At 43.1% G+C, this 27,437-nt stretch overlaps 1 protein-coding gene across 4 annotated transcripts in view; it reads left to right on the top strand.

Moving 5' to 3' along the window:
* The window catches only part of KCNMB2 (potassium calcium-activated channel subfamily M regulatory beta subunit 2), a 177,342-nt gene extending 166,008 nt beyond the window's left edge, over positions 1-11,334 (top strand). For all 4 annotated transcript variants that reach the window (XM_029616729.1, XM_029616728.1, XM_029616730.1 and 1 more), the window contains exon 5: positions 10,177-11,334. In XM_029616729.1, coding sequence (XP_029472589.1) covers positions 10,177-10,461 — 285 coding nt within the window. In that variant the 3' untranslated portion in view covers positions 10,462-11,334. The remainder of the gene's footprint in view (positions 1-10,176) is intronic.
* The last annotated feature ends 16,103 nt before the right edge of the window (positions 11,335-27,437 follow it).

Genomic DNA, 27,437 nt, shown 5'->3' with positions numbered 1-27,437 from the left:
TAGTCACAAAAGAACAATATGCACTTCAAATATAAAGATATATGCCAGCACAGCTATTAGTTACACGAAGATTAATTCTCAGTACTACATTCCAGTTTGAGTCTATTTGTAGGAATGAATAGCACTTTGAATTCATTTTCTCGTGACTTCTTCTAATATCCCCCATCTGCCTAGTACTGCAATTAACTACTTTGAATGGTCCAGAGTTACACATAGCTAGGATGTTTTTTTATTTGCCTGACTAAAGGATGGCATCATTACCAGGGACCTGATTTCATTTCATTTTCAGGACTTTCATCAAATAAAAAAAAAGATATTTTTCATGTTATGTCATTTAAAGTTTTAGGTATCCTTTATGAAAAAGATGCTTTATAGGCTGATTTTTCTTTATCTGTCTGGACCAGGAATAAGGGCTGGTATCAGGGCAGGTTTAGGGCAAGGATGGGGCTTAGTAAAGTGGAGAAATAGCTTAATGGTTAGAGCAACAAACTGAGAGCCAGGAAAACCAGACCCTGCCAGTGCTCCTTGTGACCTTGGTTAAGTCCTCCATTGTATCAAACAGAACCTGCTAAGCATAGACTCTAGGCCCCATTTTCGAAAAGGATTTTTAAAATACATTTTTCATTCTATGTTTACGGCAGAACCGTTTGGAAAATGGGACATTTTGAGGCCGAGCGTCAGCACCATTTGTCTGGCTAAGTTCGGGCTGACTGGCCCTGAGATAGCTGGATACCTCAGACAGAACTGGGGGATGCTCCAGGTTGGAGTCAGCTACCCAGCTAAATTACCCAGGGAAACTCCAGCTTTCAGTGTTATCTGGCTATCATGGGCGGATAACTTTGGAACAACCAAAAAGCAATCCTGTAGTTAGACAGATAAACTTTTCCGGCTAACTTTAAGAATGCCAGGAAATTCAGTAGTACGCCCCACGTTGTTGAATATCCCTTCAAAGTTAGCTGGATAAGTTTGTCTGACTAACTTTGCCAGCCGGGCAGTGGCTGAATAGGGGCATCGTTCAATATGAGCAGGATTTGGTCATGGAGGACCTGGTGTCACGTGTGTCATTACTGTATACCCTTAATAGGTAAAATCAAATTTTTGTTCCAACCCATTGTATAATTACCAATTTTTATGTCTTGAGTAAAGTTTAAATGATTTGGTGGAGTTCTTTGCACTGATCAGTAAAATGTAATTATTATGCTTCAGGTAAAGTCCAGTAACAAGTGTCAATATGCAAAAATGTGCGGATGGGACCTATCCTACCATCTGTTCCCAAATCCATGGACAATTCCTCTCTCCTTCCCTCCCATCAAGGCCTAGGGGAAGGAGATGGCCCATTTGGCAGCAGCTTGTCTCTCCTCCCTTTCTCTGCAGTTGCAGGGGAAGATAATCCCCAGGCTCGTTTTTTCATTTATTTATTTTATTGTATTTATTGCATACTCAACCCATGCCTTTTCATTGGTAGCTCAAGGCGAGATACGTTCAGGTACCGTAGCAACTCATCTCTCTTTTTCTCTCCTCTGGGACCTTGCAGATGGCATTGCTGGCTGCTGAGTATGTTAAGCTATTTTTACAAAGGCAGCTGTAAAAGCATCCTCAAAAACCCTTGTTCTTCTTTTCTAGAATAGATGCCTTGGGTTTGCTGAAGAACATTAATTATCAGCATAACTATGGCATTTGCTCTATCAGAAGACACTTGCCCCATCTCTCTAAGGCAATGGGAAGTATCTCATGATCATGTCCACATAGGAATGGTGCAATCCTGATGGGCAAAGAGCTAATAAGAAGCATTGGTGATCAAAACTGCATTACAAAGTCACACAGACGTCTTATTAGATTGTAAGCTCTATTGAGCAGGGACTGTCTTTTTGTATGTTTGTACAGCGCTGCGTATGCCGTGTAGCGCTATAGACATGTCAAGTAGCAGTATTAGTAGTACGTGTTTGGTATTTTCTTTGAAAATATGGTTCTGAAAGATTAGCTCAGCAAGTAACCAGTGCAGATGTGATGTGTGGCTGAAGTGGAAGCAATAAAAAAAACCGTGCTGTATTTGGATTACAACAACTCAAAAAGGCTTTTTCCTACAATGGCTACAAATACATCAAATGAGTTAATACAAATCTTAAAACAGTGCAAAATTTAACTTGTCAGCATCTACTCTCTAATTCCCCTGAATACTCCATCCTCCTTAATCAGCAGGAAAGCTTGCTTCTGTTTGCCAAGTCTACGACTGCTTTATAGGTTAAGCTTTGGTCCTACGAGAGTTTCCTTTGCTTTTGAGATGAACTGCCAAGTGCGTGGTCCTGAATGCAGAAGATATTTTAAATAGTAGTAAGTCCATAGATGTAACTGTCTAAAACACCTGACACCTTCAACTTTCATAGGTTTATTTATAATGATATTTTCATATCCACAGTAATCAAAACTTCAATATAATCCATTTTGTATCTGAAACACCAGAGAATTAATCTGACTAGAGTATTTCTAATACTCTTGGAAGCGCTCAATATTTTTGTATTATCTTCCATCCTGCCTCTTTGTGTATAGCCTTCTTTGCAGAAAGCCAGCAGCATGGAGTAACTGTGAAAGGGAGCTAGTGAAAGCCAGGGGGATTCCCACTGTTAAACCTGACAAGCTTCCATGCATTCAAAAGGCTAAGAGGTGACATGTAGCAAGCAAGATATGTGGATGCAGGGTAACTGACTTTTTATCTTTCACCTAGGTGCCAGCTGTCAGTCTTCTCCACCTCTTTGCATTATCAAGATTGAAAGCGTGCAGCTGTCTCATTAAATTCCAAATATTACTGACAATACAGAGAACGGAAAGGCGTTTACAATCTAGAAGATCAGGCTAGTGCAAATGAGCCAGTGTGCTGACTGGCTAAACCTAGTTGGTCTTTGAGAAACACTAGGAGCCAGATTTAAGGATTGGGCTAAAAGATTTGCAAACCCCCCTTTCCCCTACCTCCACAAAATTGTATTTTACATTTGCAATAAATGTGCATTGGCACCAGATTTCAGATTTGCACATACCCTGTCACAATTTCCGCAGCTCTGCAAAAAAAAAAAAAAATGTCAAATACGAGACACACAAAAATGGCGCAAGGCATATTTCTGCGCAATCCGGAAATCACACAAGTTTTGCCCAAGGCATAAATTTGGTGCTGGGAAAATCAATAGTGCAAAAAGAGTGGCATATGCTGACAGATGTAGCAATTGCCCTGCAGAACATTTTGCTTACTGTTTCAATCTGGATCCCTCATGCCTTCCACCCTCCCAGCAACGTTCACATTTCTCTCACTCTCGAGAAAAAGCAAACTTAGAACATAAGAAATTGCCGTATTGGGTCAGACTGAGGGTCCATCAAGCCCAGCATCCTGTTTCCAACAGTGGCCAATCCAGGCTACAAGGAACTGGCGAGTACCCAAACACTAAGTAGATCCCGTGCTACTGATGCCAGTACTAGCAGTGGCTGTTCCCTATAAAGGTAGATTTTCAAAGCCACGAGCGCGCGTCCATGTGCCTGCGTATCCCGGTGTACGCACATGGACGCGCCGATTTTATAACAAGCACGCGCCGCCGCACACAAGTTATAAAATATGATAACCGCACGCACATGCCCACTGGATTTGAACATCTGCGCACGTGTGCGCAGGCAGACCGCGACTTGGCGCAGGGGTGGAGGAGATTTTATGAAGTACGCGCGGCGACACGATCGGGCCTCCCCCAGTTCCCTCCCAGTCTGCTCAAATTAAGGAGCAGACTGGGAGGGAACTTCCCTAACCCTATCCTTCCTACCTTTTCCCCTCTCCTCCCCGACCCCTAACCTAACCCTACCTAGCCCCTATTTTTTTGCTACTTACAGAAGTAATCTCCGTGCGCCGGCCGGCTGCTGGCACGCGCTTCTCCGGGGACAGAGTCGAATGGCGCCGTCTCAGGCTTCCTCCCGCCCAGACTATGCCCCCCCCAGGCCGCCCCTTTCAGCAGGCCCGGCACTTTGGTGCACAACAGCAGGGGGCCTAGGGGGTTAAAACTCTTTGTAAAATGCGCGCAGCGTGGTCAAGGCCCAGCCACGTGCATAACCCCTGAAATTTACACACACGTGTGCCTTCCTGTGTCGCCGCATCTATTTTTTTAAAAATCCACCCCCCCCCCGTTGCATGCGTGACTGACACCCGCCCGCACATGTGTGCACCGATTATAAAATTGGGCACGTGTGTGCGCGCAGATATGGTATTTTATAACATGCACGCATGTTATAAAATCGGCGCATTCATGTGCTCGCGCCAGGAACCGCACCTTTTAAAATCAACCCTTCTCTGTTGGGATGCCCTAACTCTCCTGTTTCATTAGTATCTTTCAAAGATACTTTCCTCCGAACCATGCAGTGCTGAGCGACTGTCGGCTTTCCCCCTTGTTCTAGTTTAGACAAGAAGGAAAGCCTTGCTCAGAGTCTAGAGCAAATGATTTATCAAATCTTATCAGAAATGTAGTGGCTGCAAGGGCTCTAAGATGAATTTGGGTCTGAAATTAACAGGAAATGTGTGGTGCTGATTGCATTATTGTAATCTCTGTTGACAGATGCATCGAATGTTCATTTTCTCTTAATTTCTTTGTTCCTTTCCTCTCTCGATTTCTGAACTGGTACATTTGATATGCTCAGCACTATAACAATAAAAGTCTCTTAAGCTTTTAACCGTCCCCGCTGCTGGCTGCCAGTTGCCCTAAAGGAGAATAAATTGGATCAACACTCTCTTGTACTTCACTATGAGGCTGTGCTATTAGTCGTTAAAAATCATTTAATATTTAACATGGATAGTTTAGCCAACATTTTGCATGAGGAATTTTTTCACGAGTTATTATAGGCAGAAATAATCACTATAGGTAAAGTGAGCATCCATCCAAAGAGTCAAGGACCTTTACAAGGGTATTGATACTCATGTGACTGTAGCAGGTTTATCAGGAATGATATCTTGAGGTCAGGGAGACAGTCTTGTTTGATACATGTATTCTTAGTGATTTAACATTTCTAGCATGACCATCAGACTGAGTATATTATGGATTCATCACACACATGATTACCACATTATGAGGTCTAGGCAATAAACTTTAGCATGGATGCTGATATATGGGTGTGGAAGCTAAAAATAGCATGCTATTCAGGAAGGCCTTATCTTGCATGCTAAAATTTGCATCCCAATGCATGTAAATAAAGATGTGTCATATGCAAATGAAGTTTGGTGCGTGCTTGATAAATAGGGTGGTATGCTCACCCCTCCCATGTAATTTACGGAGCGCTCGCTAACTGAACACTATTTAATATCTACTTAGGACCGGTGTTAGCTTACTAACCCAGCCTGTTGCTTACCGAAGAGGAGCTAAATAGCATCATCACGCTAAACTGAACATGCTCGGTCCTTAAATAGGAAGGCCATAGACAGGAGATATACTAGCAAATTGTTCTTATAGGTCCTTGGGGGTGAATATATTTGACCACATTTCTGTTTGACCAAGCAAAATATAGCTAATATACTCTTTTTGAGGACATTCTTACATACATCCACATATTTATGCCACAAATGTGTCTCTTTAAACCAAAGTTATACATCCCAGAGGGTTTTCAAGCACTGTTCCACATCTCACAATGTCAAAGCAATATGCATACAGCAGTGCTGGATGCACCCGAAAACCAAATTCAAGTTCCAAGCTCCCAATCCCAATTTGAGGTTTGGGGGTGTAGGTGGGACGGGAGGATTGGGGCCTATTTGGTGGGGGTGGGGTGCAGGGGGGAGGAGGCATATTGATGTGGTCCTCAGATTAACAGCTTTTATCCCTTGGGGAGGGAGGCTTTTCAGGCCTAGAGGCCTGCAACTTTAATAGTTTATTTAGAGGGATTTGGGGAGGGAGCCTCCAGGATCACCCAGCAGGGCCAGCAAGCTTTTTATTGGGGGATTGGGCCACACAGGGTGCATTTGGGAGTTTGGGGGGGGGGGGTTAATTGTAATCATTGCTTAACTGGAGATATTATTTCAAAATAGCCAGTTGTTAAATTATCAGGATAACTTTGAAACCTAACTGGCTAGGTTTGAATATTGCTGGTTAGGTTACAAAGTTATCCAGATAGCTTTGCCTGGCCATTCGGCGATATTCAGCAGAATGTTTATCCTGTTGAATATCTGTTGTACAGATTTTAAAATATTGCCCATTTTTTATTTTGTATCCATTTCAGGGACAGTATTATTACTAATGTATGGATGATTTATGAACACATTTTTTAATGTAATATATTTTAGCATTTACTCGCATTAATTAAACAAAAGCCAAGCAAATTTGCATTATAAAGATATAGAACCAGAAATGTCAATAACAATAAAAAAATATATATTCTAATCGTAATGCAATTCAGGTCCCCATAAGAGAATGAAGGAAAGGAGGCTATCAAGAAATCATCAAAAAAAGGAAAAAGAAAAATAGGAAGTGAGATATTACCAGAAAAAAAATTTTTAATTGGTCCCCACTACAGATGATTTAGCCATTTATCTTAGAATGAACACATTTTTTTAAAACGAGTTTGGGAGATGATAATTTAAATGATCAACTCTGCTGAATGAATCTATCACTACAAGTGCTGATCTCATCTCACCTTTTTAAGAATTCACTCATGTTTGGGTGATTGCCAGGTTCTTGTGTCCTGGTTTGGCCTCTGTTGGAAACAGGATGCTGGGCTTGATGGACCCTTGGTCTGACCCAGCATGGCAATTTCTTATGTTCTTATGTATAATTTTATAAATCAGAGAGAATTCCGTTGTCAATCACATACTTATTCTTGTGCAGTCTCGTTTACTTTTGGCCTCAGATTTCTGAGAGTGTAGATATATTGCAAAATATTACCACTCTAGTTGGATTATCTGGGGGTGTATGCATAAGGAAGTGAATGTATACAAAGCGAGAAAATCCACCATAGCCCATGGTTCAGAACCAAGTTAGAGGAATAAAGTATTTATCACAGGATATAGGTATTACCATGCAAACCACTGGAACATACCCTGATCTTAGTTTTAAAAGTGCTAATTGCTCCAATCCCAAACTACTGCTATTTATCATTTCTAAAGCACACGTGCAGGACTCTACAGATACGTGCAAGAGACAATCCCAATTTGGTGGCGTTACAGTCTAGTCAAGACAAACAGATACATCAAATAGGGGTCAGTAAATGTATTAATTACAGTAAAACCTGGGTAAAATTGAGAAGGCTATGACCAGGAAGAGCCAGTGTTTAAAATTTTAAAGCAACTTTGAAGAAGGTTTTTTTGTGTGGGGACAAATATGGCCAGAGATGAGGCTTGACACACCGACTCAGGAATGATGTTCCAGGCATTTGGCACAGCGAGGTGGAAAGTGCATAGTCGGTGAGTTGGTGACGGAGGAGAAGGGCACCCATACAGACAGCTTGCTGGATGGAATAGAGGTCACAGGGAGGGATGTAGGTGACGGTAAGAGAAGAGAGGTAATGAGCATAAGTGTAGAAGAAAGGAATGACAGATTTTCTTTCATCAGCAATTCAGCACCAGGGGTTAAACTGTAAACAACCATATACCTCATTTCCTGATAAAGAGGCACAAAATATTTTAATGAACAAGTAAAATACATATTAGCATGACCATTTTTTTCCATCCAATTTCCTATAGTCATTAATAACTGTAGACAGTTAGTTGCTCATATCTGTGAAACATTCTATATTAAGCAACTGCCCATCAGTCTGATAACTGAAGCTGAAAAAGCCATTGACATTAAATGCAAAGTGGGCAATGTTTACAGAACCTGAAGTCTTTTACATGTATCTGAGCAGTTGCAGTTGTGTGTATTAAAGTTGCCAGTGCTCCATTGTCATTTGGTATTTATTTATTTTATTTATTTAGAAGAGTTTATATACCGAGGTATAGCAGATATGGTAGATATGAGGTATGGTAGATACCATTCATGGATATGGGCAAAATTTGCCATTACTTGAATGGTGAAATTTGGACCAGCCATGAATATTTCCTAGTAACTTCCGAGTCCTGGAAGGTTTAATGGACCAGCGCTGCGCCCTGAGTCTGTGTGTCCCATGCACCGAGTGTGTGAGCCTGCGCCAGAATGTGCACAGCACTATTAAATGCTGCCATAGATTGATTGCTGCTTAATTGCCTTGGATTTCTCTAACTTGGGCTTTTATATACATATAGTAATGAAATCCAAATTAAAATAACAGCTGATGTTCGGCGAGTAGGAAAATAATTAAAATTAGTCGGCTCACAAAGTCGGAGCGGCCATTCTTTATGAATGATGTGAGCGTCTTCATTCAGATTGTTAGATTAATTTTCCACCCAGTCAACAACTCATTTCTAGGGTTTCACGACTTATGTGAGATGCTTTTTATTTTCCATTTGTCATATGACAGATTCTCTTTTCAGGTTCATACCCCTCATAGCTCGAATAAATGTGCATACATTAGAAATTGCATATAGCAAAGGAAAGAGATCTAGGCGTCATAGTGGATAACATATTGAAATTGTCGGCCCAGTGTGCTGTGGCGATCAAAAAAGCAGAGTGTTAGGAATTATTAAGAAGGGAATGGAAAATAAAACGGAGGATGCCATAATGCCTCTGTATCGCTCCATGGTGAGACCGCACCTTGAATACTGTGTGCAGTTCTGGTCCCCGCATCTCAAAAAGGATATAGCTACACTAGAGAAAGTGCAGAGAAGAGTGACTAAAATGATAAGAGGCATGGAATGGCTGCCCTATGAGGAAAGACTAAAGAAGTTAGTGCTGTTCAGTTTGGAGAAGAGATAACTGAGGGGGATATGATAGAAGTCTACAAAATCATGAAAGAACTTGAACAAGTTAATGTAAATTGGTTATTTACTCTCTCAGATAATAGAAGGATCAGGGGGCCCTCCATGAAGTTAGCAAGTAGCTCATTTAAAACAAATTGAAGAAAATTCTTTTTCACTCAGTGCATAGTTAAGCTCTGGAATTCATTGCCAAAGGATGTGGTTACAGCAGTTAGTGTAACTGGGTTTAAAAAGGTTTGAATAAGTTCCTAGAGGATAAATCCATAAACTGCTATGACGGTAATTAATAAGCAATAGTAGCTTGTGATCTATCTAATGTTTTGGTACTTGCCAGGTACTTGTGTCTTGGATTGGCCACTGTTGGAAACAGGATACTGGGCTTGATGGACCCTTGGTCTGACCCAGTATGGCATTTCTTATGTTCTTATGTACATAGTTAACATATATACCTGTATTGTAGTCAAGAGAAAGAATTATGCTAATTATGTATTTTAGTTTTGTTTTCCAACCTTTCTGAACAAAGCATATTAGGACTAACCAGTAACCACAGACGTGCTTTTTATTCAAATTACGTGATATTCAATGTTATAAACTGCTATGTATGCAGCCTAAATGCAGATGCAGGCAACCTCGAGGTCTTCTGGACACCAATCCACTTGGGTTTTCAGCATATGCCTAATGAACATGTATGCGCTAGGTTTACGTACAATTGAAGGCATGTGCATGCAAATCTATCTCATGCATATTCATTAGGGATATCCTGAAAACCTAAGTGGATTGGTGTCCACAAGGGCTGAAGGTTGCCTCTCTCCTTACATGCCTATGTACAAGGAGTAGCCTAATGGGGAGAGCAGGGAAAGGCAACTCCCTTCCTTAAGTATGGCAGCCAGGTTTGATTTACAGGATCTCCACATTGAATATGCAGGAGATACACTGGCTGGGTTTATAGAGAACCACTAACTTAGGTTATAAACTCTTAGTGGCAGGGATTTTATTGTACCTGAATTCAAATAATGCTGTAAGCCATCTTTAGCATTTTGTGCAAAGTTGAGCTAAAAAATTATTGTGAAACTAAAATAAATAGTATAAGAACAAAGTCAAACATTGATTATCTGTGCATACATTGGGACTGCATACAAAGAGAGTTACCAGTATATTACTTCTAAAGTTGCAGCAGAGTAACAGTCCTGACCCTGAAACTCATGAATCTGAATGTCTTCTTCTTTTGTCAAACCAAAAATAAAAATGTAATGCGCCTCTTTTTATGTTTGATCATCTAACATAGTATGGGTAAATGATTTTATTCATAAAAAAAAAATGTTTTCCATTCTTTTTGACAGTGTTCCTACGTACCCAAGTGTGGAAAGAACTATGATGAATCCATGTCTCTTGTGAATGTTATCATTGAAAACTTCAGAAAATACCAACGCTTTTCTTGCTTCTATGATCCGGAAGGAAATCAGAAAAATGTCATTTTAACCAAACTATACAGTTGGAATGTGGTGTTCCACTCGCTGTTCTGGCCGTCCTGTATGATGATTGGTGGAATTGCCATTGTGGCTATGGTGAAGCTTACGCAGTACCTCTCCCTCCTCTGCGAGAGAATCCAAAGGATCAACAGATAAAGGCGCCCACACGCACACACACACGCGCGCGCACACACACACACACACACACACAAAAGGATCTTTTGACATTGATTTACAATATGCTGTTATTTCATTCTTCACCAAAGAACCTTAAGTTTGTAACGTGTAATCTGTTTCTAAGTTCCTTAATCTATTCTTATAAGTAGAGCAATAATGCAGAAAGCTGTTCTATATGCAAACATGATGTTATTATTATGCAGAAGAAAACTGTGTTCATTGTTTTCAAAACATTGTTTCATGCCGGAACTAGAACTACGGTGTTGAGTTTTTTTACCAGCCACAAATAGGGCTCAGTTTACCCCATTAATCACACTTATTTTTCAGAGGCCTCCGAAACGTTTCAGATTGACTGCATTCTGCATTTTAAAGGGAATGTGTGAGTTACATGGACAACTTTGAAAGGGTAGCCTTCGGATCCCCAGCTTTGCCTACCATCAATTAATTCTCTTATGTGCCATCTTTTTTTTTTTTTTACATTTTTCTTTGAATGGGCCATCTGTGGAATGAGGGAGGGGAGCGGGGGCCATTTCTGTGTGTAATCTTCGATTGACGCCAATCAGACAACATATGTCCGATTCACCTCCAAATTGTAAATGGGCTGCAGATATCATTCATCTGCAAAGCAGGGCAGGAAAATGGTGCTAGTGTGGAAAGTGAGGGAGAGGGGGAGGAATAAACAAAGGAAGGTCATTCAAAGTGTCCATGTTATAGACAACGACAAGTTAATTAAAGTGCTCAAGCTGAGTAGACAACCTGTTCATTCATATTTTATCTTGAAGTATTTTTGCAATATTTTTATTATCCATTGTTTACTAAAGCTATAGCCAAAAATGTTTATTTTTTCTAATTCAAACTGAGCCCTATAAGTAGAAATGGGACCAGAACACCTTATTAAAGGTTTCTTCAACATTTGTCTCGTATTGCTGCCATATCGCTGTATCGAAAACACTGTCAGCTATTGTTTGTTGGTTTGGGGGTTTTTTCATATTTTTACTTGCAAATATTTTAGATTTTGTACTGGATCAAAAAAATGCTATATCTAGTTGTGAGTTGTAATTCTAAATGTTTTCTTTGATAAACCCATAAAATGAATACCATTGTTGCTCCATCACGCCCAGCCTTGAATAAGATCATAATATCCACGAAGAACAATATGTTGTCTTATCAGCTGTCCATGTTGTATTTCCAGTCAGATTAAGGTCTGTCTTGTTGTGACATAGGATTGAATTTTGATGTCTGCATTGTTGCATCTATCCCATCCAGCCGATAGATGCCATTTCTGGATGCTATGATCTTACTCAGAGTGCAGTGCTGGCTGGTGTGAGTTCTGTACCAAGCTCCAGTGTGAAAAGGAGCTGAAGCTAAGATGTAGTCCTGTCTTATGTGGGCACTTTCTTGGGTATTGTACATCTTCTACAAAGTTTAGTTTTCTATCCATGATTTCTATGTTGTGTTCTACGTTTGCTGACAATTTGGAGATTTCTTAAAACTTGCACTTACACTGACGGAACAATCTAAAGAAATCTCTTAGCTTACGCCCATTCATTTGGCGTGAGCTGGTTAGAGAAAACATTGGTAGGTAAAACACACAATTGTGGTTTTGCATAGATGTATATATTTTTTTTCTCTTTCCAGCTCTGTCATGTAGAACTTCCTTTTCATTATGTAGTGTTGAAAATGTTAAGGCGTCACAGGATTATACAAATCCCACAAGTGTCGTCCAAACTATAAAATGAAGAAATGTCATCTAGCTTACCTTGCAATCTTGTAATGTGATGATATACAACCATTGTCACTTCAGTGAGCTGTTTCAGCGGTGGGCCCAAGTCTCCAAGAGACAAAATCATATGCTAACTTCTTTTAGCCTTAAAATGTAAGTAACCACATCTCTTTCTTTCTGCAGCATTTTAAAATTTCTGTAGTACAAAAAACAAAAGCCATGCTGAGGCTGCCAAGGGGTCACATGTGACGTCAAGCCTCAAATTGAATAACACTGTTGTAATTCATAGTATGGGTTTTCTTAAGCAAACAAACCCTGGAATATTATTGGGATTCCAGATGTGTAATAAAAAAAAAAGAAAAAAATCCTCAAGGTTTCAATAAATTGTTTGTTTTAACAACTCTTTTAAGTTCCATTCAAAATATAATTTGTAGCTACCCAAACAATTATAGATACTGAAAAGTGAATATTTCCATAATAAAACCATTAAAACATCTTTTAATGGGATGTAACCAATCCTGAAGTTTGTTTCTTATAGAAGACTTTTTTTTCATCATTAAATATGACAGAAAAAAATGTTACATAGATCAGTGGATGATCCCCAGCCAGTCAGGTTTTCAGGATAACTGCAAGGAATATGCAAGAAATAAATGTGCATACAATGAAGGCAGTGCATGCAAATTTTTGTCATGAATATTTCTTGCAGCTATCTTGAAAACCTGACTGGCTGGGGATTGCCCAGAACAGGTTTGGGAACCACTGCTGCAGATGACTTGCATCTTAATTACCATAGATGGTTGTAACAGTGCAGGAAAAACACTGTGCCAAAGTTAGGAGTATCCAACTTGCTGTCTCCACTTGGCGTTTACGAGTCAACTGTCAGATAATGATTCAGGAAGCAAGCTGCAATAAAAGCTGCAGTTTGCATTAAAATGTGGAAAAGTGGCATTTGTGTCAATTGAGCAAGCAGTAGCAGACAGGAGTGGAATGGCAACGCAGCTCAGGAAAAGGACTTTAAGGACTGGTTGGTACCCTGAGCACAGGTAACACTGAAGGTCGCCATTGATCGAAAGAGCTATCAGCCGATGACCCACGAATGGCAAGGATAAAGTTTGTGCAGTTTGGCTGTAGTAGGTGGCAGTACAAAGCATGGAAGAAGCAATGACGGTCTATAAATAAAACTAATGGTAGAACCTAGCAGATCCAAGTTGGAGGTACATGGATCCTCCCATGGAACGGCACAATGAGGGCCATTCTCAAACTGTCCGCATTGGGGCAACGTTAGCAAGTACTTTTCACCCACAGCCTCCACCAAATTTTCAAAGAGGAAGTACACACGTACTTTCTCTTTCAAACTTGCGGTGGGTACAAATTACCAGTGGACATTGGTGCCTGCTTTTTCTGCAGTGACTTTCTCCTCAGCAAATAAAAGACAGTTGAAAATGTAATCTACGTGCATAGTTTTCCCTCCCCCCACCTAAAAGAACTCCAAAGAATGAATCCCCTCAATGCCGCTAAAACTTTGTGCACCGTTTATTTTATTTTTCATTTTTAAACCACAGGTCCAAAATTCTTCCTGCAATGTAAGAACATAAGCAATTGCCATGCTGGGTCAAACCAAGGTCTATCAAGCCCAGCATCCTGTTTCCAACAAAGGCCAAACCAGACCACAAGAACCTGGCAATTACCCAAACGCCAAGAAGATCCCAAGCTACTGATGCAATTAATAGCAGTGGCTATTCCCTAAGTATACTTGATTAATAGCCGTTAATGGACTTCTCCTCCAAGAACTTATCCAAACCTTTTTTGAACCCAGCTACACTAACTGCACTAACCACATCCTCTGGCAACAAATTCCAGAGCTTAATTGTGTATTGAGTGAAAAAGAATTTTCTCCGATTAGTCTTAAATGTGCCACTTGCTAACTTCATGGAATGCCCCCTAGTCCTTCTATTATCTGAAAGTGTAAATAACCAATTCACATCTACTCATTCAAGACCTCTCATGATCTTAGACCTCTATCATATCCCCCCTCAGCCGACTCTTCTCCAAGCTGAACAGCCCTAACTTCTTATGCCTTACTTCATAGGGGAGCTGTTCCACCCCCTTTATCATTTTGGTTGCTCTTCTCTGTACCTTCTCCTTCGCAAATATATCTTTTTTTAGATACGGTGACCAGAATTGTACACAGTAGTCAAGGTTCGGTCTCACCATGGAGCGATAAAGAGGCATTATGACATTTTCCGTTTTATTAACCATTCCCTTCCTAATAATTCCTAACATTCTGTTTGCTTTTTTGACTGCTGCAGCACACTGAGCCAACGATTTTAAAGTATTATCCACTATGATGCCTAGATCTTTTTCCTGGGTGGTAATTCCTAATATGGAATCTAACATCGTGTAACTACAGCAAGGGTTATTTTTCCCTATCTGCAACACCTTGCACTTGTCCACATTAAATTTCATCTGCCATTTGGATGCCCAATCTTCCAGTCTTGCAAGGTCCTCCTGTAATGTATCAAAATCTGCTTGTGATGTAACTACTCTGAATAATTTTGTATCATCTGCAAATCACTCGTCGAATTCCTTTCCAGATCATTAATATATATATTGAAAAGCACCGGTCCAAGTACAGATCCCTGAGGTACTCCATTGTTTACTCTTTTCCTCTGAGAAAATTGACCATTTAATCCTACTCTCTTCCTGTCTTTTAACCAGTTTGTAATCCACGAAAGGACATCACCACCTATCCCATGACTTTTTAGTTTTCTTAGAAGCCTCTCATGAGGGACTTTGTCAAACGCCTTCTGAAAATCCAAATACACTACATCTACCGGTTCACCTTTATCCACATGTTTATTAACCCCTTCAAAAAAAATGGAGCAGATTTGTTAGACAAGACTTCCCTTGGGTAAATCCATGTTGATTGTGTTCCATTAAATCATGTCTTTCTATATGCTCTACGATTTTGATCTTTAGAATAGTTTCCACTATTTTTCCTGGCACTGATGTCAGGCTCACTGGTTTATAGTTACCCGGATCACCCCTGAGCCCTTTTAAAATATTGGGGTTACACTGGCCACCCTCCAGTCTTCAGGTACAATAGATGATTTTAATGATAGGTTACAAATTTTAACTAATAGATCAGAAACTTCATTTTTTAGTTCCTTTAGTACCCTAGGATGCATACCATCGGTCCAGGTGATTTGCTCCTCTTTAGTTTGTCAATCTGGCCTACTACATCTTCCAGGTTCACAGTGATTTGGTTTAGTTCGTCTGACTTATCACCCTTGAAAACCATCTCCAGAACTGGTATCTCCCCAACATCCTCAGTAAACACAGAAGCAAAGAATTCATTTAGTCTTTCTGCATTGGCCTTATCTTCCTTATGAGCCCCTTTAATCTAATGGTCCAACCGACTCCCTCCCAGGTTTCTTGCTTCGTATATATTTTAAAAAGTTTTTATTATGAGTTATTTGCCTCTATGGCCAACTTCATTTCAAATTCTCTCTTCGCCTGTCTTATCAATGTTTTACACTTAACTTGACAATGCTTATGTTTTATCCTATTTTCTTCAGATGGATCCTTCTTCCAATTTTTGAAGGATGTTTTCTTGGCTAAAATAGCCTCTTTCACCTCACCTTTTAACCATGAGGGTAATCGTTTTGCCTTCCTTCTACCTTTATGCGCGGAATACATCTGGACTGCGCCTCTAGTATTGTATTTTTAAACAATGTCCATGCTTGTTGAACATTTTTAACCTTTGCAGCTGCACCTTTCAGTTTTTTTCTATTTTCCTCATTTTATCAAAGTTTCCCTTTTGAAAGTTTAGTGTTAGAGCTGTAGATTTACTTATTGTCCCCCTTCCAGTTATTAGTTTAAATTTGATCATGTTATGATCACTGTTGCTAAGTGGCCCCACCACCGTTACCTCTCTCATGAAATACTGCATTCCACTAAGAATTAAATCTAAAATAGCTCCCTCTCTTGTTGGTTCCTGACCCAATTGCTCCATGAAGCAGTCATTTATTACATCCAGGTACTTTATGTCTCTAGCAAGTCCTGATGTTACATTTACCCAGTCAATATTGGGATAATTGAAATCTCCAATTATTATTGCACTGCCAAATTGGTTAACTTCCCTGATTTCTCTTAGCATTTCATCTGTCTGACCATTTTGTCCAGGTGGACGGTAGTATACTCCTATCACTATACTCTTACCCAACACACATGGGATTTCTATCCATATAGATTCTACTGAGCATTTAGTCTCTTGTTTTTTGTTTTTGTTTTTTTATTCTTTCTTTATTAAGTTTTAACATTCTTACAAATCATTTATTTATTTATTTATTTATTTATTTATTTAAATTCTTTTAATATACCGATGCTCAAGACCAGGTCTTATCGTACCGGTTTACAATGAACTAGGGGGAAAAAACCAGTTAACAATGGAAGCAAGAATCATCCACTTTGACAAAGTAATATGGTTTGAACAATTGAGGAAAAAGAAATATTTTCAAAATTTCAGGCAAATTGTTAGAAAACCCATTAGACCCCAATATCCTCTGGGGGGAGGAATATCTGCAAATTAAAGGAGAATCAAAAAGCAAAATAAGTTCCAATATAGAAAAGGCATCATGCAAAACCAGATTTTCCATTTTACGGACTATACGTTGCCTATTTGCAACAATATTTTTTTTTTTGCCTCTATAAAGTTCTTAAGCTGTTCAGGTTGGTAGAAGATGTAGTTATTCCCTCCATACTTGATTACTCACTTGCAGAGTAATCTAAAAAAAAATGATGCCCCCCCTGCTAATGCTTCAGCTTTCAACGCCAGAAAATTCTTCCTCTTAATCTGAGTCACTTTAGTTAAATCGGGATAAATCCTTACATTTCCTCCCATAAACACGGCTTGAATTTTTTTTAAAGTAGGCACGCATAATCTTTCCCATATCCACCTCTTGAAAAAGGATATCAATAAGGTTGTTCTTTCTACTATCTCGTATGTAGAGGTTTCCAAGAATGTTGTTAGGTTCTCTAAAACATTAGAGGCCACTTGTACTTGTTGGGTAGAACAAACAGGAAGAAAATACACTTTATCCAGGGGTGGAGTATGGTCAGGGGAAATTTCTAATGCTTCTAAAAAGTAGCATTTAACAGTCATTCTTGGTAATTCTCCCATCACCCTGGGAAAATTTAATACCCGCAGTTTAAGTGCCTCATGTTGTTCTCGACATTCTCAAGTCTTCTATTAATATTGCCACAATCTTGGATTAGTGTTGCTTGTACCTGCTTTACTTGTTTAATTTCAATGTCCAAATTTTGTACTATCGCCGAAGTCTCTTGTATGATCTTTATCCTGTTGGACTCTATACCCTCCCGGACATAAAGTGCCACACCCCCACCAAGTTGATCCTCCCTATCATTGTGATATAATTTGTACCCTGATATAGCACTGTCCCATTGGTTATCCTCCTTCCACCAAGTCTCTGTGATGCCAATTATGTCAATCTCATCATTTACTGCTTTACATTCTAACTCTTCCATCTTACTTCTTAGACTTCTGATTTTTTACATATAGGCACATGGGCTATGTTTTCTTTTATTGGAACCTCTCTGTTGGGATCCCTAACTCTCCTGTTTCATTAGTATCCTTCAAGGATACATTGCTCTGAACCATGCACTGCTGAGTGACTGTCAGCTTTCCCCCTTGTTCTAGTTTAAAAGCTGCTCTATCTCCTTTTTGAAAGTTAGTGCCAGCAGCTTGGTTCCACTCTGGTTAAGGTGGAGCACATCCTTTCAGAAAAGTCTCCCCTTCCCCAAAAGTTTCTCCAGTTCCTTACAAAACTGAATCCCTCTTTCCTGCACCATCGTCTCATCCACGCATTGAAAGTCTGGAGCTCTGCCTGCCTCTGGGGACCTGCACATGGAACAGGAAGCATTTCAGAGAATGCCACCCTGGAGGTTCTGGATTTCAGCTTTCTACCTAAAATCCTAAATTTGGCTTCCAGAACCTCTCTCCCACATTTTCCTATGTCATTGGTGCCCACTTGTACCACGACAGCCGGCTCCTCCCCAGCACTGTTTATAATCCTATCTAGGTGATGCGTGAGGTCTGCCACCTTTGCACCAGGCAGGCAAGTTACCAGGCGGTCCTCACGTCCACCAGTCACCCTCCTTTCTACATTTCTAATAATTGAATCACCAACTATGATGGCCGGCCTAACCCTTCCCTCCTGGGCAGTAGCCCTGGGAGACTTGTCCTCAGTGCGAGAGGATAATACATCACCTGGAGAGCAGGTCCTTGCTACAGGATCACTTCCTGCTACACCAGGGTGATCTTCTCCAACTGGGAGACCTTTCTGATCCAAGGCAGCACTGGTACTGCCAGACTGGATTTGGAACTTGGCTACTAAGTCCCTGAAGGTCTCATCAATGTACCTCTCTATCTGCCTCAGCAACTCCAAGTCTGCTACTCTAGCCTCCAGAGATCGGACTCATTCCCTGAGAGCCAGGAGCTCTTTGCACTGAGTGCACACATACAATCTCTCACTGGCGGGTAAAAAATCATACATGTGACACTCAATGCAAAAGACTGGAAAGCCCCTCTCTTGCTGCTAGACTGCTGCCATCATCTTAATTTTATTGAGTTCCTAATTAAGTTTAGAATACTAAGGGAGTTGGAATTAGAGTACTTTAAATTTACAGGTGAATTTACTAATTAATCAGCTAGTGTCCTACAAGGGGATGATTAAATTTTTAGTAAGGGTTGGTACAATAGTATGATTTAGATAAGACCCTGATTGATTTTTATGAGAAAGTGTCTCTTGCCTAAAAATCAAGAGTTGAGTGGGTGGGAAAGACAAACACTGGAATTAACTATCTCTGGCTTGCTTATCTCCTCAGACACACACAAACTCTAAAGAATATATCTCTCTATTTCACCTTTCACCAAACCTTTATAAGATTTCCCAAAGCAATACTTACCAATCCTCTTTAACCACCATTAACTTGATCTTCACTCAGTTAATTGAAGGGTTTGAGATTCGCGCACCGTTAGGCGTGCGCTTCCAGTCCTCTTCTACTACTTCGCCAGCTGGGGCTGTGGAATTCAATCCCTGGATCGCTTGCGGTGACCTCTGGACTCCTCTCCTGGGGGATACTGGGAGCAGTATGCAGATGAGCCTTCCGGTCCTCTTCTACTGTACAACATGACATCCATAATTTAATAATGTTTTTTTTTTCATGTATACCTTTTAATCATAGAAACATAAAAATGACCACAGAAAAGGACCAAATGATCTATCCAGTCTGCCCAGCAAGCTTATGATAGTATCTCCTGCACCGTGTAGGTTACCCCCATGCTTATCAGTTTCCCAGACTGTAAAATTCAGGGCCATCGTTGATTGCTGTCTGAATGCAATTCTCCTTTACCCCTTGCCGTTGAAGCAGAGAGCAATGTTGGAGTTGCATCAAAGTATCAGGCTTATTGGTTAATAATAGCCACATCAACAAGTTATCCTATGCTTATTTGTTATCCAGACCATAAAAGTGGGAGCCCTTGTTGGTTGCTGTCTGAATCCAATTCCCCTTTCCCCACTGCCATTGAAGCAGAGAGAAATGATAAGAGTTGCATCAACAGTATCAAGGCTTATTGGAAATGGATACTAGCTGCCGCACCAGCAAGTTACCCCCATGCACACTTTTCTTCATTTCCATCCCCTAGCCTTTAGGGATCCACAGTGTTTATCCCATGCCCCTTTGAATTTTTTCACTGTTTTTGTCTTCACCACCTCCTCCGGAAGGGAATTCCAGGCATTTGCCACCCTCTCCATGAAGAAATATTTCCTGATGTTGGTTCTGAGTCATTCTCTCTGGAGTTTCAATTCATGACCCCTAGTTATACTGATTTCTTTCCAAAGGAAAAAGTTTGAAGATTGTGCATTATTAAAACCTTTCAGGTATCTGAAAGTCTGCATCATATCTCCCCTGCACTTCCTCTCTTCCAGGGTATTCATATTCAGAACCTTCAACCGCTCCTCATAAGACTTTCAATGCTGACCTAATACCATTTTGGTCGCTCTTCTTTGGACTGCCTCCCTCCTATCTCTGTCCGTTTTGAGATAAGGGCTCCAGTACTGAACACAGTACTCCAGGTGAGGCCTCACCAAGGACCTGTACAAGGGAAATATCACTTCCCTTTTCTTACTAGATATTCCTCTCTCTGTACAGCCCAACATTCTTCTAGCTTTAGCTATCGCCTTGTCATATTGCTTTGCCACCTTCAGATCACCAGATGCTATCATCTCAAGGTCCCTCTCCCAATCCATACATCTTAGTCTTTCACCACTCATCACATACATCATATGACCCTTCAAAGCAGATTACATTCAGGTATTGTAGGTATTCCCCTATCCCCAGAGGATTAACAGTCTAAGGGCCTCATTTACCAAGCATTTTTCCCATAGACACATATTGGGAGGAAAAGCTGTAGCAAATCAGGCCCTAAGTTTGTACCTGAGGCAGTGGAGAGTGAAGTGGCATACCCAAGGTTCACAGCCTGTTGCTCTAATCACTAGATTACTCTTTCACTCAGCATACATATTACACAAACATAACATGCTACTAAAATAAATCATTGTCACAATAATAATAAAATATAAAACTACAACAGGCACCCCTTTTAAACTAAACTGCCAGATCTTAAACTCTCTTTTTTAAGTCACCAAAATCTAGATGGAAAAATAGGGTTTCATTTTTTTCCTAAATACTAATCTTCTAATTGCAGATCTAAAGGTAGAGTATGTTGCGCTTGGAGATGGACCCTTGTCCTGGAGCAGTGTAGAACGGTTCTCTGGTAGGGACCAGGCAGAGCACAGGAGGAAACAGAGGCTAGGATGAGCTTCACCACTGGAAGCCCGCGGTCCCCCCCCCCCCCAGATGGAGCCCATAGGGACCCAGGCCACTTGGACATAGGTGGGCCTCACAGGGTCTCCTGGTGAAGTAGTAGAGAGGCGTGCCCAATAGCAGCAAGGGAGCGTGGTCGGTCACTAGGCTATAGGCCTGGAGAATCAGGAAAGGCCAGTACAGTGTAGGCGATGACAAGGCAAGGGACAAAGCCAGAATCAGGAAACGTGGTCAATGGCAGCCGAGGTCAGGTTCCGAGGATCAGTCCGAGGAGAGACAGCCAAAGCAGGGATCAGATACCAGGAATCAGTCCGAGAGTAGTCAACGAAGCAGAGGTCAGGTTCCAGAGGTCAGAAAAGGACACAAGTCAGGCAGAGGTCAAAATCCAGGCAGCAAGCAGAATGATCACTGGAGCAAGCAGAGGTAGTATCAGAGAGTCAGTCCGAAGGTACTGAGACAAGACAGACAGACGCTGGAACAGGAGGACGCTGGAACAAGACTGTGAACGAGGAGGCAAACTAGTAAACTTAGTGCCGACCCGATTGCCAAGGCAAGGAAGGGCAGGCAGGAACTTCCTTATGTAGTACGTTCAATCAGGACGCACCACGGAGCTAGGACCCGCCCCTGGTCCTACAAGAGGCTGGGTGATCCGCATGCGCGCACGTAGCAGCGTGGCCAATGCCACTGAGGATGCTGAACTCCGGCTTGAAGCCTGGTGCACAGTGGAAGGCCCAGCGACCGCCATCGCGGGACGCCGAGGCCTGGAGGAGCTCATGGCTGCGGCTTAGGAGGCTGACCCATGACCTGCAGAGGAGCTAGCAAGGTAAGCAGCCCCGTGTGTGGGACAAGCACGGACGGGGTGCGCAACAGTACCCCCCCCCCCCCCCAGGCCTCCCTCTATGCGGCCGTGGCTTTTCAGGATAGGTCCTGTGGAATGTTCTGAGGAGTTCTTTATCAAGAATGTTATGGGATGGTTCCCATGAGTTCTCTTCAGCCCCATAACCCTCCCAGAATAAGAGGTATTTCCATCTGCCTCGACACCGACGGACGTTGAGGACCTCTCTTACCTGGAGTGACAAGTCTGGATCGGTAGAGATCCGCGGAGGTGAAGGATCTCTGTGAGAGGGCCAGGAGAGGACCAATGGCTTCAAAAGGGAGACCTGGAATGTTTTGTGGATGCCCATGGCACAAGGTAGATGAAGTTGATAAGACACTGCTCCCACTCTTCGGAGAACTGGAAATGGGCCAATGAGCTTGGGAGCCAGGCAATGAGAAAAGAGTCTCAACTTTATGTGTCGGGTGCTTAACCACACCTTCTGACCAGGACGGAAGAGTGGAGCAGGATGTCTGTGGGCATCAGAAGTGCGCTTGGAGAGCTCAGCGGCCTGAGTAAGGCATTCTTTGACTTGATTCCACACCTGGAGAATGGTGTGGGCCATGAATTGCGCAGCTGGAGAAGGAACGGTGACAGGAACTGGAAGTGGCAACCGAGGTTGTCGCCCGACTACCACGGAGAACGGTGATACATAAGTGGCAGAAGCAACATGGGTATTATGCGACAACTCAGCTCAGGGTAACAGATCGGATCAGTTATACTGCTGGTCATTCACGTAGGAACAAAGAAATGTTTTCAAGGTCCTGTTGGTCCTTTCAGCTTGACCATTGGCCTGAGGGTGATAGGCCGACGTGAAATTCAAGGCAATGTTGAATTTTTTGCAGAGAGAGCGCCAGTATCTGGCAGCAAACTGCGGTCCTCAGTCAAATATGATTTCCTTTGGGAGTCCATGGAGACAGAAGATATGTTTTAGAAACAACTTGGCTAATTCTGGGGCCGATGGGGGGCCCGGCAGGGGAATGAAGTGACCCATTTTCGAAAAACGGTCAATGATGACCCAGATTATGGTATTGTTCTGGGACAGAGGCAGGTCTGTGATGAAGTCCATTGAGATGCTGGACCATGGCTCAGTAGGTGCTGGAAACAGTTGGAGTAGGCCCCAAGGCCATCCGGTAGGTGGTTTCTGTTGGGCACAGAGGGTATATGAATCTACATAGTTACGAGAGTCTTGCACCATGTTGGGCCACCAGTAATATCTCCGCAATATCTCTAGGGTCCTAGTACGACCCGAGTGTCCTGCCAACTTGGAATCATGAGCCCATTTCAGAACTCGTTCACGTAACCTACGTGGAATGACAGTTTTACCAACTGGAACTGTAGTGGTCATGGCAAGGGATACGCAGGCAGGATCTATGATGTGTCTGGGAACATCAGGAACATCCTCTGGTTTGAAGGATCTTGATAGTGCATCAGCACGGAGGTTCTTGGAAGCCGGGCAATAATGTAGTTCAAAATTGAACCGTTCAAAGAAGAGTGCCCATCGGGCTTGTCTAGGGTTCAAGAGTTGAGCTTCTTTAAAGTGCTCAAGATTCTTATGGTCGGTGAAAATGATAAATTTATGTAGCTCCCCTTCCAACCAGGGGTGCCACTCTTGGAGCGCCAGCTTGACAGCTAGAAGTTCTTGGTCACCAACTGTGTAGTGCTGCTCTGTAGGAGAGAACTTGTGTGAATAGAATGAACAAACTATCAATTTACCCTTTGGGAAAAACTGACTTAAGACGGTCCCCGCTCCGATTGCAGAGGCGTCAACGTCTACGACAAATGGATGTCTTGGGTCTGGGTGTTGAAGACAGAGACCAGAACAGAATGCTTCTTTTAGGCGGCTTGTGCTTTGGGAGTCCACACACGAGTGTTAGCCCCTTTCTTGGTCATGGCGGTAAGCGGAGCAGCTAATGTAGAATAATTGGCAATTAAAGCCAAGGAAACATTGTAAGGCCATTTGGCCTACTGGCTGGGGCCAGTCCAGGATCCCCTGGACTTTATCTGGATCCATGGAGAACCCTCAATCGGATATGATGTACCCTAGGAAGAGTAAATGATTTTACTCAAAGAGGCACTTTTCTAACTTGGCATAAAGATGATTTTCTCTTAGACATTGGAGGATGATCCTAACATGATCTCGGTGGGATTCAAGGTCTTTAGAAAAGATCAGGATGTCGTCAAGGTATATGACTATGAATGACAACAAGAGGTCTCGGAGGATTTCGTTCATAAGGCGTTAAAAGACCGCTGGAGCATTGCATAACTCAAAGGGCATCATGGTATATTCATAGTGACCATCCCTTGTGTTGAATGCGGTCTTCCAGATATCTTCAGGTTGGATGCATACCAGATTGTACGCACCCCTCAGATCCAACTTGGTGAAGATCCGTGCCCCTTGAAGGTGGTCAAACAGCTCACTGATAAGGGGCAATGGGTACCGGTCTTTTCGGGTTATGGTGTTGAGCCCTCTGTAATCAATACAAAGGCGTAAACTGCCGTCCTTTTTCTTGACGAAGAAAAAGCCTGCTCCGGCGGGAGAATCGGAGGGTTGGATGAACCCTTTTTCTAAGTTCTCTTTAATATACTCAGACATGGCTAGGGTTTCCGGATGAGACAATGGATAAGTTCTGCCCTTGGGAGGCATCGTGCCTGGCAGAAGTTCTATAGGGCAATTCAGCTTGCTTAGTGGAGGTAGTGTGTCAGCCTTCTGCTTCGAGAAGACATCTTCAAACTCAGCATACTGGGTAGCAAACCAGATAGGGTGGTAGACTTCAAAACAGAGCCAGCTGGAGATACTTGACGTAGACATGTCTTCTGGCATTTGGAACCCCACTGCACCAATTGCAGGGATGCCAATCAAACTGGGGTTCGTGGGACTGGAGCCAGGGCAGCCCCAGGATGACTGAATGTGTGGAGTATTTCAACACATAGAAGGACATCTCCTCCTCATGGAGAGTGCCCACGGTAAGATGAACAGCCACTGTTCAATGGGTGATGAGCCCTGGAAGATGTTCTCCTTGGATGGAGGCAATACAAAGGCTCACCTCTAATGGCTGGAGAGGAATGTTCAGAAGCTTGACGATGTCATCCATGATGAAGCTGCCACTTGCCCCTGTATCGACAAGAGCAGTGGTGGCGAAGGGGTGGGATTCGATGCTCAGAGAGACTGGAAGCAAAGGTTGAGGGCCAGTGACAGTAGCGCTCAAGCTCGGGACCCCCACCAGGCTCAGGCATTGCAGTTTTCAGGACAAAATGGACAGGACTGCTGAAGATGTCTGGAGGCACCACAGTAAAGGCAGAGTGCTTCCTTCCTCCGATGAAGATGTCCAGTCGGAGACAGACGCCCACCGATCACCTCCATGGGTTCCACCATGGGAGGAGGTGGTGGTGATGGAATCTTGGCTGGAGGACTCGACACGTGTGGGGCATGGAGTAGGAGAGTGAGAGGCCTTTACTTCTAGGCGCCATTGTCGGAAATGGTCGATCAATGGTCGATCTTCCCGGTGAGGGAAAGCAGGTCCTCTAGAGACGTGGGAGTCTCATTGAGAAAGAGTTCATCTTTGAGAGCAGGAAGATGGCTTGCAGACAATCTTCTTGCCACCCGAGCTCAGTAGCCAGGGTCCTGAATTCCACCATATACTCTGAGAGAGTCCATGACCCTTGGCGGAGGTGGAGTAGATTATGGCTGGCTACAGCTTGGCAGCCTGGTCTCCAAAGGTCTGCTTGAAGAGAGCAACAAACTCGGATAACTTGGAAAGCATGGGATCGGAGTGTTCCCACAATGGAGAGGCCCATGCAAGAGCCTTCCCTTCTAGGCGGGAAAGGATGAAGGTCACTTTAGTGGTTTCCTTCAGGAACAAGGAGGGTTGCAGTGCAAATTGCATGAAGCACTGGTTGAGGAAGCCACGACAGGAGCGTGGGTCCCCGTTGTATCGAGAAGGTGCAGGGAACGCCAATGATGCTATGGGTAGCATAGAGGCCGATAGGCCCACAGGATTGGCCAGAGCTGTATCTCGCAGCTGGGAATGAAGCTCTTCCACTGAAGAGGCTAACGATTCCAAGGCTCTGCGATGTTCCAGGACTGTTGCGGCCAAACCCGGTAGGGCCCTGGAGGCGGGAGACTCCGCCGAGTCCATGGCCTTGGCAACCTGTTGCATTTGGAGGTGGACCCTTGTCCTGGAGCTGTGTAGAACAGCTCCCTGGTAGGGACCAGGAAGCACCTGCCCCCAAGGGGCAGAGCACAGGAGGAGACAGGCTAGGATGAGCTTCACCACTGGAAGCCTGTGGTCCCTCCCCAGATGGAGCCCGTAAGGACCCGAGCCGCTTGGACTTAGGTGGGCCTCGCAGGGTCTCCTGGAGAAGTAGTAGAGAGACGTGCCCACGAGCAGCAAGGCAGCACGGTCGGTCATTATGCTACAGGCCTGGAGAGTCAGGGAAGGCCAGTACAGCGTAGGCGATGACAAGGCAAGGGACAAATCCAGAATCAGGAGATGTGGTCAATAGCAGCCGGGGTCAGGTTCTGAGGATCAGTCCAAGGAGAGTCAGCCAAAGCAGGGATCAGATACTAGGAATCAGTCCGAGAGTAGTCAACGAAGCAGGGGTCAAGTTCCAGAGGTCAGATGAGGTCACAAGGCAGACAGAGGTCAAGATCCAGGCAGTGAGCAGAATGATCAATGGAGCAGGCAGAGGTCCGTACCAGAGAGTCAGTCCGAAGGTACTACCTGGGGAGACAGGACAGACATACGCTGGAACAGAAGGACGCTGGAATAGGAGGACGTTGGACAAGGCTGGAACAGTAGCACTCTGGAACAGTAGAACACTGGAACAAGACTGGAGCAAGACTGGAACAAGACTGTGAACGCGGAGGCAAACTAGTACACTTACTGTGCCGACCCGATTGCCAAGGCAAGGAAGTGCAGGCAGGAACTTCCTTATGTAGTACGTTCAATCAGGACGCGACACGGAGCTAGGAACCACCCCTGGCCCTACAAGAGGCCGGGCAATCCACGTGCGCGTAGGGGCATGGCCAACACCACTGAGGACGCCGAACTCCGGCGTGAGGCCTGGTGCACAGTGGAAGGCCCGTTGACCACCACTGCAGGACGCCGAGGTCTGGAGGAGCTCGCGGCTGCAGCTGGGGAGGCCGACCCATGACCTGCAGAGGAGCTAGCGAGGTGAGCAGGCCCATGTGCAGGCCGAGCGCGGATGGGGCGCGCAACAGAGTATTCCAAAGAATGGGGGGAGCGAACGAAAAGGTACAATTTCTATTAGAGTTTAAGCAGGAACAATTAGCTGGTGTAACACCCTCAGACCGAAGGTATCTGGAAGGAACATATGCCTGTGTAAATCTCTCAAATATATAGGACTCCAGTTATGAATTGCTTGAAAAACTAAAGTTAAAATTTTAAACTATATACACTCTGCAATGGGTAACCAATGAAGGTTTTA

Source organism: Rhinatrema bivittatum, chromosome 9, assembly GCF_901001135.1.
Source record: "Rhinatrema bivittatum chromosome 9, aRhiBiv1.1, whole genome shotgun sequence".
In the NCBI taxonomy this organism is placed as follows: Eukaryota; Metazoa; Chordata; class Amphibia; order Gymnophiona; family Rhinatrematidae; genus Rhinatrema; species Rhinatrema bivittatum.
This window is presented reverse-complemented; position numbering and strand designations above follow the sequence as displayed.